This window comes from Lates calcarifer, linkage group LG17, assembly GCF_001640805.2.
Source record: "Lates calcarifer isolate ASB-BC8 linkage group LG17, TLL_Latcal_v3, whole genome shotgun sequence".
Classification (NCBI taxonomy): Eukaryota; Metazoa; Chordata; class Actinopteri; family Centropomidae; genus Lates; species Lates calcarifer.
In genome coordinates, this window is record NC_066849.1 from 6,174,190 (window position 1) to 6,188,131 (window position 13,942).

Consider the following 13,942-nt stretch of genomic DNA (forward strand, 5'->3'; position numbering starts at 1 on the left):
ATGAATGTATGTGTATGGGTCTGTGTGTGTTTGTGTAACAGAGGAGGAAGTAAAGAAAGAGCACCAATTAAAAATAATTGGAGCTAATTTCATAAACACAGTGCAACAGGGGAAATATATTTAATCAGGCGCGATCATTAGACTAACTTATGCTCCACTTCCCCCTGCAACCAGCTCGGTGCTTCAGGGCCTGAGCAAGAGAGAAGAGAGGAAGAAGAACTAGAGGGAGGTAAAAGGAGAAAAATTCAGAGAGAGAAATGGAAAAGGAAATAAAAAAAAAACAAAGAGGAGAAAAAGTTTGAGCAGAAGGCAGACAGAGAGTTGGTGGCCAGAGTTATGTGTGATCCCTTTCATGTCCCTCGACTGGCCCGTGTTGCTGTGCCAACCCAAATAGCGCATTGGGGAGGTCCGACTCTTCCTCTGCTCCCCTCTTCCTTGCCCTGTGCACACCCCACTGACAGGATGAATAACAAACCCGATGTGTGTCTGAGGCAGAGAGAGAAAGAGGAGGACATGACACGAAACCACTGCATTTCCAGTTAAAATTCACATCTTGCTTTAAAAGTTGTTTTGCGACCTTCTTCCCTTTTTCTGTCACTGCTGCCAGTAAATCTCCATCATCAACACTGAGGACTGGGGATTTCACATTCTCACTACTGGAGCTGCACACCCACACACTGACATAAGGACAGACAAACTATGATCCATCACTCTGAGCTAGCTAGATGTCCTAGGGTGAAGAATGAGGAACATTTGGGTTGGCCTGCTTTCTTTCTTGGTTTGCTGTACCCCAATGCTGGGAGAGGAGATGAAAAAATTAGAAAGAAGAGGGAGGAGGTTTGATTCTGCACCAAAGAAAACCAAAATCCACCAGGACTGACAGGAAACAAATCCATAAAATAGTCTGAGGAACACTCATTTTTGCTCTCTTACCAGCATCAATGTAGTTTTTGCCACAACTGAATGAGGGATTAACAGTAACTGCTCGGAGCTATTTACAACCTGCACACATCACACACACCACCCATGTACACCACAGACTGTCTGGCAGCAGCCAATCAGACTCCAGGTTTCAGGGGGATCATTGGGTTCCTTATCCAATCCCATCATCTGTTTTCCCCCAGCTGTGTTGTTCACAACCAATCCAGTTCTTTCCACATGTGGTGTTGGCTGCGGAGCATTTGGTTTAAGAGCTAATTTCCCAGTCTGCAATAAGCGGAACCATTTTCTTGGATAAATACTGTTCGACCCTTTAATCAAAGCCATACCCTGAGACAACAATACACAGACATACTGTATAGTATGAATGTTCATTTCACATGCACAGATACACACAGTGATGAGAAAGTTAACTTGTATACACAACTGCATACTTACAGACATAACAAAACATTTGAGTGGTCTATTTTGCCTGCTTTGCCGTCCTCCTCTCTGGTATGAAGATACAAGATTACACAGTGAGATAAGGCTGGTGATATTTTCTTATTGTCAGTAAATCCTATGATATAACCAAAACAAACAATGAATTGTTCCTACTACCAAGTATTGTCTGTGGAGCCATGGTCTGATATACAGTATCTTATGCCTACGCGCCATACAGCTCCACTGTTGCCCAAAAGCACTCCAATAAGCCACACTGTTACACTGGCTAACATGTTCCTTTATTACCACAAACATGGACACTGTAGTGTATTTTGAGTCAATCGCATTTTAACTGCCCTGCTGCTGTAAATACTCACTAGCGCACTAAATCTGCCACTGAAAATAGTCCCCAGCAATTACACAATTTACTCCAGTTGAAGTAATGTTTGCTAAAATCTACAATGCTGAGCTGGAACTTATCTAGCCTTTCTTTTCAAATAAAAGGATGTATTCATGGCTCATTTTTAAAGATTTATGTCTTTGGTAAGAATCGGTAGGTTTACATTGTTGCAGATGGTCATTTTATGGCATTTGCTAACAACAGTAAAAAAGATATGAAATATTGCCGAGCTAACCACTAATTCGCTACTCAGCTGCGCTTGCAATAGTCAGTCACAACTGCCCTCTGAGCTTTCCCTCTATTTTGTGTGTGCTGTGTTGCTGGTACCTTGTTCACCATTATACAATATTTTGTTCAATAAAAAGCTACTGAACAGGTTAAATAAAGCTCTTCGAGCTAACAAGCTTAATCACAGTCAGTTAGCAAGCTCATTAGCGTAGCTTGCTCATTAACAGGGCAATATGTTTGTAACATGTAATTGTACCATCTTTACTCTTTTATGGAGCAGTTTATACTTCGAGAGAGGAGCTTAAATAAAACAGAAGATTCAACAGCTATCTTAGCTAATAAGCTACGCTAGCCTCTTCCATTTTGGACCACCAGTTCTCAGTTCCCTCTGAGGTCAGTATTGTCAATTCTGCTCACTGTTGGTCTCTGATTTGAATCTGCAATTCAACATTCAGTTGAAACTGAGGTGAAAATTTTACTTCACCTTGTCAAATTCAGCTGGAATGGATTTTGCCTTGAAATTTCACCATCTTAAATTCTATTTTGATCCAGGCCTTTATCCTTTAAATATTCCTATAAACAGTAAATATGCACCTCACAGATGATGAAACAAACCACTGTGTGCTGCATGTTACTAGGACAACAACTTCTGCCTGCTATATTGTTAAATACAATGCATCCATGGATATTTGATGAGGGATGATAGGAAACATGGAATAAAAAATAAATCTACTGTGTAAAGATGTCTAAGGAACAACATTTCCTGTAGATGCTCTTTAATTAAGTTCCCAGAAGGAGGCAGTTATGGAGGTTGGGGTGTGTTGTATGGGCCTCTCCTGTTTACTGTCCTGTGTCCAAAACTCACTTGTCGTTATTTCTTTCTTTTAGTTTCTGGCATTCTAGCCTGTGTATATTGTCTTGTGTTTCTGTAGCCTGTTTGTGCATGCAATGTGTGTATCTGTGTATCTGCAGTGTGTTAGCTAAGCTCTGGCTGCTTACTGTAGCCACGGGGAACAAAATAGAGGGATTTGTAAAAACATTGTTCTCATGGCGACCAGGTTTTCATTCAACGTCTGGTTTCCATTTGAGTCTTTTAATTGGGGAGAATGTCACAATCAATGTTTTGCTCTGGATGCTGAGAGAGACGACCTCCCGTGTCACGTTACTTCAGCCAAGCACTTCATCGGCTGCCATAAAAACTCTTGTGCATGCACATACACACACTCACATTTAACAGAAAGGTGCACACACTGCAAAATACCTCTGAATGGGCAAGACGTGCGCGCGCACACACACACACACACACACACACACATTGTTTTTTCTGTCTAAAACACACCTGGCACACCATGAGAGGGTAATTTCCAATGACGTGTTTATAACAGAGAGTCAGGTTTTTAACATGAGCCACATCTCTCGGCCTGTGCCTGCCAAGAGGCCCCTCACGTCCAAGCTGCACTTAGCCAAGTAGAACAGGAAGAGAGAGAGACAGAGTATGAGAAGAAAAAGAGGGAGAGCAGGAGTGTAAAAAATAGCAAGGGCGATCAACAATCTTTATTAGTGCCTTACATAGATTTACCAACCCTATATATATATGAGCCTATGTGTGATATGAGATGGAAACCCTAACAGCACTGTATTATTTCAGGGTGTGTGCTAAGGTATGGAGCAGGCAAATACTAAAAGTAGCTCTAATTATGAACTATGTGGCAGGGGAGGAGACCGTATATGTACAGGCTCAAGGTTAAAGGCGCTATTACTCTGGGAGGTACAGCTGCCTGTGGTGTGGAGGTAGGTGGTTAATTCATCTTAAGAGCTGGCCTTGAGCTGCTCTACCACACAGTTACCAGCTCAGCTAAACCAGCAGACTCACAGAGGAAGCAAAGCACCAATGAAAAAAGCACACACACAGGTGCCAATTCACCACAAATAAAACATTTTCCTATATCTGTGTGCTTTTCAGGTGAAACTCATTGTCATGGTTGAGGGGCTGTAGAGATTAAAGTGAAAAGTAATTTCTCCCTCACACTACTTTTCCGTTCACACTTACCCAGATGCACAAGTTCAAACATTCCCACACTCAACTATTTGAGTAGCTGCTTGCCAAACTGACCAGAAAATGTGTGTGTAGGTGTGTGTGCATGACAAAGTGTGATACAAGGAGAGCAGGAGAAGGATGGGGTGTGAAGACTTTGATAAAAACCCTCCCATTAACAGCACTGGAGGCAGAGAGAGGACATAAACATTCAGCTGTTCCCACTTTCTTACTCTAATTTCTCTCCTCTTAGACCATCAGCAAATCTGGCAACCTGAGGATGCTCCTGGAAGTAATCATGAAGCTGTGATCCCATTAACTCTCTCTCACCAGTGAGTTTCTGCAGCAAGGGGCTCAGCTCCGTCTCTCGGGTGATGACCAGGGTGAGCGCTCCTATCAGCTCTCTCTCCAGCTTCTCCAGCTCCTCCTCCTCGGCGTCCTGGTCTGCGGGCTGCGCCTCGTCAGCCAGGGAGTACAGGTAGACCAGCAGGAGGATCAGTTCATCAGGCCCGCACTCATCCTCCCTGGACCTTGACCCTGAGGCTGAGCTGTCCTCACCTCCACGGGGCCGCATCAAGGGCAGTAGCTGCCTCAGCACTGTGGGGAAACCTGAATCTCCAAGAGCCTGTGACACAAACACAAAGCACGTGCACAAGAAAAGCAGGTGGATGGTCAGGAGACAGCAACTTTTGTACATAGTACATAAAAGTACATAAAAGTGCAATAATATTCAAACTAGTCATGTCTGTACAGTACATGAGAAGCCAGTTAGCTTAGCTTAACACAAAAACAGAAAACAACTTATCTTCTTTGTTTAATTTGTTGCTTGTTGGTGCAGTAACTTCCAAGAGTCCCCGGTGTTTATCTTATGATAACAAGACTCAGAACTCACACAAGAAAGACATCATAAAACCACAACATGTCTTTTTTTGGGGTGGGGGTGGGGGTGGGGGTTGTAACAAATAAGACATAACATGCTGATTGGTGAAATTTAGAAGTGTTGGCAGGCAGTGCCCAACTAAAGACTAGACTATTTCCCCCTGTTTCCTGTCTTTATGCTAAGCTAACTGATTGACTGTTAGCTATAGCTTCATATTTACTGTACAGGCATGAGAGTGGTATCGATATTCTCATCTATCTCTCGGCTAGTAGCCCAGTAAGCTATATTGTCCAAAGAAGGACTCTCATAGCTATGACCTGCAAGGCAAGGGTCATGAGACCAAAGAGGCACTACTGCTGGCAAGCTAATTCATTAGCATGTTTACTGCTGGCTGTTTAAGCTGTTTCAGTGACTCATGGACAACACTGGTTCTGGGCTTGCTGTGGGATGTTGTTTTATGAGTTCTTGTTTGGAAAAAAAGGCTCAGTGGACACATTTCAGAAAGAATTGATAATTGACAATTATGGTTGTTGTTCAAATATTACAATAAAACTGAGCTGCTGGAAGTCTTTAGCTAGGGTCAATGACAGACCACAGATTTTGAAGTGAACTGTAGGACACTGAAAAGTTTTGAAGGATCCTTAAATGTGGTTTTCTAAATCAAATTAGATTAGAAATTATGTTTGCATGACTATTCATGATGGATATGATGTCTTATTTTTGAGGGAAGTTTGCTTGCTACAACTCTGATTCTCTCATAATCATAGTTTTATGTGTACATTTTTTATACTGTTCAAATCACAATTTGTTAAAGCTCAAAAGAAGAGAGAAAAAAGAAACATGGCATGTCAAGTAATTTACTGTGGATTCATTGTGTTTTACTCTTTGCTGTAGTAAGGTTTACTAAATTCTTCTAAAACAATTGTTATGCAGTTCTTCAGTTGTTCACTTCCTTACTTACAGTACAATTAAACAAACTTGTAAGACTACTACAACCCACTGCACATGCGTCTGTAACATGACCTGCAGGTTGCAGTAATCATCAAGAGTTTCTAATTTTGTGCTCTTCCTTTAAGACCAGTTACTAAGAGTTGTTTGGTCACTTCTTGACCAGTCCCCTTTTGTTTGAACATCCTACCAGCCTCTTTCCTGCTCTTCAATGGAGGACAGTGCACAACTGAAAGTTAACATGAGAAGTATAATGCATTGTGATGCAGAGAGCATTTACATAATTTGATGTTAACTAATCACTAGCCTACATTCTTATTAGTTGGCTTACTTTAAAAAATACTTTAAGTGTTTAAATTACAAGCACAGTGTGAGTGAGCTCATCGTTCCATTCACTAATTTTACAGCTTTGCAAGTGGCTGAGGTAACGCTTAATTTTGTTTCATTCTTTTGTTGAATTTTGCATGGGTACTGAACTGTTTTCTCTTTCACGAAGACAACATTCAGGGCAATGTTTAGGTGCAGTGACCTGTTTTAGTGAGCCTGTCTGAGCAGGTCTGAATAGTCCCTCACGATTTTTGCACCCCAGTCCAACATGCTGTAGATCACAGGACCGTTTACAGAACACTGGCCACTCTTAGAACAAGGGTGAGCTCATAGACCTATAAAACAAGGGTGTGGAGCTAATCTGTCTGATGAACAGCATGAAAATCAAATGAAAAATAGGGCTGAAAAGGGGAAAATGGAGGCAGTGCAGTCACAGAGGGGAGGGAGAAAGTGAAAAATAAAGCAGGAAAGAAGAGAAGCAGAGAAAGATACAGAGATATTACAAGAGGAATTAAGGTTGAGATGATAGCATAAAGGGGAATGATTGTTGACAGAGGACTGTATGTTTGTGTCGGATGGAGCTACAAATGCTCCTGTGGATATATTTCATTTTAACGAGGGATTCCTCTGGAAAGAGCTTTGTGTTCCTCTCACCAAGACAAACAGGCTCTGAGAATGAGGGGCTTTGGACCTTGTGGTGGGCCCACTGGGGGGATCCTGTGTCTGACCCAGAAGAACTCTTGACTGAGCCAAAGACGCAATACAATCAGACCCAAAGATGGTGAGCTAAAGCCACAGAACTGTCTGAATGTCCCTCGTGAAGTAGTTGCTGAGGAGAAATATTATTGGAAAAATGACTGTCCATGTGTTCATACTGCAAGGTCACCTTCAGTGACTCAATGTTAAGCTTAACATCACAGTGAAAGTGCCACGGTCAGACATTGTTGAAGGCATCAGTCACATCCTCTCCTCACATCAGTCACAGGAACACACTCTCCTGCTAGTCTGTTCACTCCAACAGGGCCTCCTCCCTGCCTCAGACTCCAGCCAAACACTCGCCCCCCGGGGACCGTTCAAACACAATCTCAGCACACATTTTTCTTCTTAAACATTGTGAAATCAAATACCTCTCCAAGTTGCACAAATTCGAACTGCCAAACAATGTTTGGGATCTTTCCCTTACTCATTTTGTTGGTGGACGGCAGCAAGGAGAGAAAGACAAAGAACATTAAGGGTTTCTTGTTGAAATGCAAACTGCGGAATCCTTTTTACTTTCAACTCTTTACAGCTATTAATCTCCGACACTTCTGTCTGTACATGTCCATGAGGACATTCATATGATCCTCCAGGTTCTCAAAGAAGCGTGCCCACTGTCATGTAATTACATTTTCATTTTAACCAAAGCTAGCCTGAGAGGTAGCTGCTGCCTTGCAAGTTTGGCATCAGAAGCTCTCAGTATGGGTCAGTGAAGACAGGAGGGGCTGAAAGAGGAGCCATGGGCCTCCACATCATTTGTCAAGAGGTACTTTTCCCAAACCTGAACTACTGTTACCACCTGGGCCTCTGAGCACACCAACAGTATAGTATGTGCACACAGCTGCAGGCGTCCACTTTTTTGCATATCGTTCTCCAACATGTGGACTTAACTACTTTTATACAGGTTACAGGTTGGTCAGCATGACTGCCAGAAAGAAAAAAAAAAGGTTGGGTTTGATCAAAGTTACCATCATACAGTTTTATCTTGATGCTATCTTTCATTCAGTAAGTATTTATTAAAAGCAGAAACATGGCTGTAATCATTTTTAATCATCATGAGCATCTTAATATTTGAAGTACCTTGTGAGAATATCACTAAATGTATTAGAATTACAATGAGAGATAAGAGCTATAGATTATAGTTGAGTCTATCATTTTAGTGCTCACTTTAAAAAAAAAAATTGTTGCTTAGGATGGTGTTGTTCAGCCTTTTTGGCTTGTGAGTGGGATGGATCATCACGAGGTGTGAGCATTTCAAAGACTGAATTTTTTCTTCTTAGGTTGTCTCATTTGATGGTCATTAAAGGAATGAAGAGGTCTAACACCTTGGCTGCAGAGACAACAGCATGAGCCACACATAATGCTCAATGTGTGTCTTCTCAGGAGGCGTTCAGGCTCTGTATTGAGTGGTAGGACACCTTGTGTTTTAGAGGCACTCAGAGCCCAATGCACAGTCATTACAGATATGTGAAGATAACATAGGAAAATAGACTTGAAGGTTGTGTTTCTTGGGCATATAGTGTGAGCAAAACACAAAACTTTACGTGTCCTGTGTAGACAAATGACTGAAAAAAGGCAGCTGTGTCCAAGATTTCACAAGAACAAAAAACAAAACACAGAGTAAAGTCAGAAACAATAAAGAATAATTTTGTGTTGCAGCAATATATATTCTCTTTTCATGACCCCTCAGATTTATCTAGGGACCCCTTGGGGGGGCAGTCCCAACCCTCAGGCTAGGAAACCACCGGCCTAGAGAGCTCCACTGGTCACTCCATAGCCAACAGCTGTAAGCTAACAAGGTTGTTTTATCAATAGAACAGTTTAGTTCTTTATTTTGGTCTTTTCTATGCCTGAAAAACTGAATTTGAAGTAGGCAAATATTTTTATTCATCAAATATTTTTCTCTTTTCATACCTTTCTTATAGCCCCTTTATCTTTCATCGTTGTACAAATGCACCATAGTATACCTTCCTTAACCATATATGTACTGTAAACTGTGTACTGTGCTGTTTGTGTATATGTTTTCATATGTGAGAGGAGGCATGCACTATAACTGGGTCCCTTCAGGAGATCCATAAAAGCTGCTGTCAGCTGCACACCATGGCGCCAGAGCAGGAAATGGAGGTCTTTGGTACAGAACTGAGACTGAAGTGAGTGAAGCTGAGTGGGAAGACTGACTAAAGCTCTTTCCAGCACTGAAGCTTAACTCAACAATGCCCGACTCATGGCGCTGGCACACAGGCACACTGGAAAGGTGGTGGACTGTGCACCTCTGGGAACAGCATGGAGCAGAATACAGCTTACTTTCCACGGTGCTTTGGATAACACAATCAGGCTATTACATATTGTGCGTTTTATTCAAGTAGACACAGGCTAAGATAAAAAAAAGCAAAGTTTTAACTACTCAACAATAAATAGAGTAGTTTGTGCCATCTAGACCATCTATAACATTTAAATACTTCTTACAGCTTTACAGGTCAATGCATCAACACTCTGACAGGAACTATTCAAAAACATTTATTGTTAATACCTGTATAGTTTCATTTAAGTAAACGTTCAGGCTTTTTAAGGATGTGAGTTTTTTTTCACTTTCTAAAGCCCCATCTGGAATATTCCCCAGGAAACCCTATAAAAAATACTCTTGATGACAGACTCTAAAAAATGTTGCTAAATTCATGTGGCATTCAGGTTCCACTTTAAAAACAGTCCATTTAGAGGGGCAGTGCTTGTGGCCTGAACTACAGCATTACTGCTGTAATAACAGGAAGCTAACGTTATTATTACACACCATTACTGAATGCACGGGTCCTGCTGCCATGCTCTAATGCGACTATTACACACAATTATAGAATAACAATGGCATTACTCTATCAAAACAATGCTAATTTTAGAGCTCGCAATTACTCAAATAAAGCCATTACTTTAAATTACCTGAGAGTGTCTTATCATGACACAATGTTTTCCAATAAAAATGTGACTTTGGGTAAAAATATACAGCATACACCTTCTTTGTTCATGGCAGATTGGCTGATGCTAAATTTGCACCTGGATTACTGGCATAAGACTGAGGCATGACTGGCTTCTTTGCTTAATGCCTTGGCACCAATCATAAGCTCTCTCTTGCATTATTGTTCTGGTTTGAATCTGTATGCCAATGATTGACAGATTACTGTCTGGCAATCCCAACCATCCTGGGGTCCATAAAGGCTCAATCTCGCCCAATCACAGAGCCGGGCCAAACTCCGCCCCTGCCCAGCGCAGCCTGAACAGGAAACCAGCTCCAGATGCAACCCCTCGAGGAAGGTGAGTGTTTCAGATGCAGCGCAGCTAACCAGAACCAGGCCTTGCTTGCCTTGCTCCCTGCCTGCACAATGAACCTTTTTCTGGGCCCCAGGGCTTGGGGGGAGGGGCGGGTATTGGAAGTGGGGGTCCTTATGGGAGCATGAAGAAAGTTGGCTATAGGTCAGTTGTTCTAGCTGACCAAAGACACACTGGCCAGGAGTCACCTTACATGGATGTCAGATAGTTAGTTCATCATTACCATAGAAACCAGAAAAAAACTAATTTGCATTCTTTTGGAAACACACACATGCACTTCGTTTGCAAATATGTAATCAGATCCAATTTGCATTCACAAATAACAACACGCAAAGCTGGAAGGGACACAAGCAAACTTCTAAAGACAAAATACATAAATCTTGAAGTTATGGAGACAGCAACTAAACTTTGACTCTAAATTATGTACAGCAAGCTTACTATTGATTTGTAGTAGAACAGCTGGAAAACAAACAAGTATGTCTTCACCCTAAGAGAGGCTGGCAGGATTCTGAACTTGTAAACAACAGCAAGACTCAGAGCAAACTCACAAATACTTCACAAATGACTTGTCTGAGCCTGCCAGTGCACTTGCACATGTACAGTATTTAAGCAGGGACACATGCTGACTGTAACCTGTGGTGATGACAATGATGAATCCTAGAGCAGGTTCACCGGAAAACGTCTGTTTATTAAAAGATGGAAATTTACCTTAAGTTGAGCAAGAATGGAAAAATAAAGTTTATCTCTGTCGCTCTTTTTACTGCCATCATTCTGTCTTGTGTGAAAGGTGTGGACAACACATGAGGTCTTTAACAAGGAGAGCGGAAACATGACTCTAAACAGAAAGGAGAGCAAGTCCTCACACAAAATCATACAGTAGAAGATCACCAATTAATCAAATCACCCAACAGCAAAACTAGCCTGAATTTCAACTCTATATCCTCATTTCTCTCGTTGTAACTCATTTACCCTTCCCCTGTCTAAGGAAATAAATGATAGATGATTCTGAAAAAGCCGGACAGTTGAGTGTACATATCTTCCATAACATGGGGACAAAGACTTTAAAGTCCTATCTGATTATCACAGCACTCATCATTTAACAGCTGACAACAACAGCAGAGTCACATTCTTATTCGCAGAGACAGAGAATATAACTCACAACAGCAAATGGTCAGTGGTGCCCTGCCCTATTTTATATCACATTGTGTGTTTATAGCTGTAAAGTCTGTCAATGGTCTTTCCTCCAGACCGAGCATCATCCTGGTGACCTGATGACTAAGCAAAACATGGCTTCAATGCACAGAGAAAACACACAAGGGTTTTCTTTACAACAAATCTATTACGACTCAGTAAATTATGGAATGTACTGAATGTGCTCTACAGCCTGACCACAACTCTGTGGCTTGTCCATCAGTTGGTTAACTTGTGCATGTCACAACATACACAAGAAAAGTTGAGGAGCCAAGTTGGAAAAATAAAAAAACAAAGAAAAAAGGAAAGTGCAAAAGACAAAACTTTTTGATTGATTGGTAGATAAGATAGATTGATTGATTGGACAGATAGCTGTAAGGCAGGAGACGGAGTGATAGACAGGGTAGTGGATGGGAAAGCTCTTAAAGCTAAGGTGACCCCTGGTCTGGCTCCATCAGCCTGATGCCTGTTATGTTTGTGGGAACACCAAGACATAAATCTTTCCTTTTAAATGAGGCCTGAATTACCACACAGAGTGTGAGGTGGGTCTGTTTTGTCTCTGCCCAGCCGAGCGGCCTGGTCGCAGATCTGCAGGCTGGACTGCTGGGAGAGAAATCAATAGACTCCTGCACATGAAGGCATACAGCTGAATGTCGGCTTCGCTGGAGGAGGGATGGATGGGCAGCTGCCTCTCTGTCAATACATGCAAAAGCTTTCAACACCTTCTACATCACATCTCCTCCTTTTCACCTTTTATCCTCTTTAAGCCACTGTCTCCACATGCAGCTCTCTGTCTTTTATCTGCGCTTTTTCTTTTCTGCTCTGTGTTTCAAAGGTTGGCTTGGCACAGAGCTTGAGGGCTATAATTTAGAGGAGACGTGGGACCCAATCACAGACACAAACACACAGTCCCCGCACTCCGCCCTGTCACCGCCAGTCAGCCACATGCTGGTCACTGTGGCTGGACTCTGTCTGCCCGGCACACGACACCCTGCCTCCTTATCACACTCAGGCTTAGAGCTGCAGTTGCTTTAGTACTCTACTAGCAGTAAAAATTAGTGAGATAGAAGCCGTAGGAGCTTTTAATGTGAAAATTTGCATTGAGGCAGTACACTCCAAGTGTTTGGAAACATAAGGGAATTAATGAGCCTTTATTTTTGCCACATAGGCTGCAACAGATTATGGTGTAATTCACCAGATGAGAGTTGCTCTGCAGCCACAAACCCCAGGGCCATGTAAAACCTCCCGCACTTTTCTCACACTGGGAGAAACTGAAACACACGCATTCATGGGCAGACACACTCACACTGAAACACACACATCCCTCCTAATACTGCCAAGGACAGTGCATTACATCCACTGCTAATTGACCCAGGAGGCTCGAGCAGGGAGAAAACATCCTGAGGTAAACAGACGGTTTCTAGACGAAGCAGAATGCAACAACCGCAAGTTATCCGATGGGACGCGGAGCAAAACAACTGTCTTCAACATTTTGCAGTTGCTCAGTTTCATTTTCCACTGTAGCCAATCAGAAACATGATACGCAATCACTTTTCTTTTCTTGTTCCTTTTTTTTAATGAAGAAATTTGTAGTGCGAGAGATTAAAGCAGCCCATCTGATTCCATTTTCTGTCTCACACATGGAGGGGAGGGCGCAGAGGTGGGTTAGGAAGGGTGGGGGGGGGGTTGAATAAGTTTAACCAGCACAAAGGACGCTATTTCAAAATAAGAGTTTGGCCTGACTGGCTGGGAGCAGCCTGAATGCAAAATTATAAAAGTGTAATCAGTGCAATCCTGATCTGTTTTTGAGTTTGATTTATGTGAGGGAAAACACATTTTTGAGTTTATGTGATGTTTGCTTAAGAGGGAGATAAAAGTTTTAGCATATTCAGTTTTAGGGCCTGTGGAGACTTTCAAACATTGGGGGGCAGTATTGCACCATGCTGAGCCCAGGAAGGACTTGATCTCAGTCTGCACTGATTGAACCACAACCGTCTGTCCTCTTTCCCTCCAAAAACTCCAGCCCTCCATCCTGGAGAAAGCTTCAATAGACAGGAAATGGGCTGCAGTTGAAGTGTTAGATATTTTTAAACTATTAGCTGTACGTTAGGTGGGTCACGGCTGTGCAACTGTGAATGCTGCATCGCTGACCTCAGCTCTGTCCGTGCAGTCATTTCTAACCTGAGAGGGGTGTCATCACAGGCTGCTGTGGTGGATGCAGAGCTCTGTCATGGGTGAGCCTGTGTGGTGAAGTTTGAATAAAACATGAAATTCATCATGAATAAACTGAGAGCTGTGTCATCGACTAGTGTTCTCTAATGTGACTCATGACTGTGGGGTACAGCTGGTACGCTTGCTGTGTCTCAAAGGTGGAGGATTTTATTTGTGTGTGTGTGTGTGTGTGTGTGTGTGTGTGTGTGTGTGTGTGTGTGTGTTGAGGAGAACACTGCTTATGCTCCTGTGCCACATATGGAAAGCTTCTTTTCTGAACCCCACA

The 13,942-nt window shown here is 42.3% G+C and overlaps 1 protein-coding gene across 1 annotated transcript in view; it reads right to left on the reverse strand.

Annotated features, from left to right (window-relative positions):
• Nucleotides 1–13,942, reverse strand: part of scfd2 (sec1 family domain containing 2) — an 86,479-nt gene that overhangs the window by 42,541 nt on the left and 29,996 nt on the right. The window contains 1 exon segment of the mRNA XM_018670196.2: nucleotides 4,356–4,650. Coding sequence (XP_018525712.1) covers nucleotides 4,356–4,650 — 295 coding nt within the window.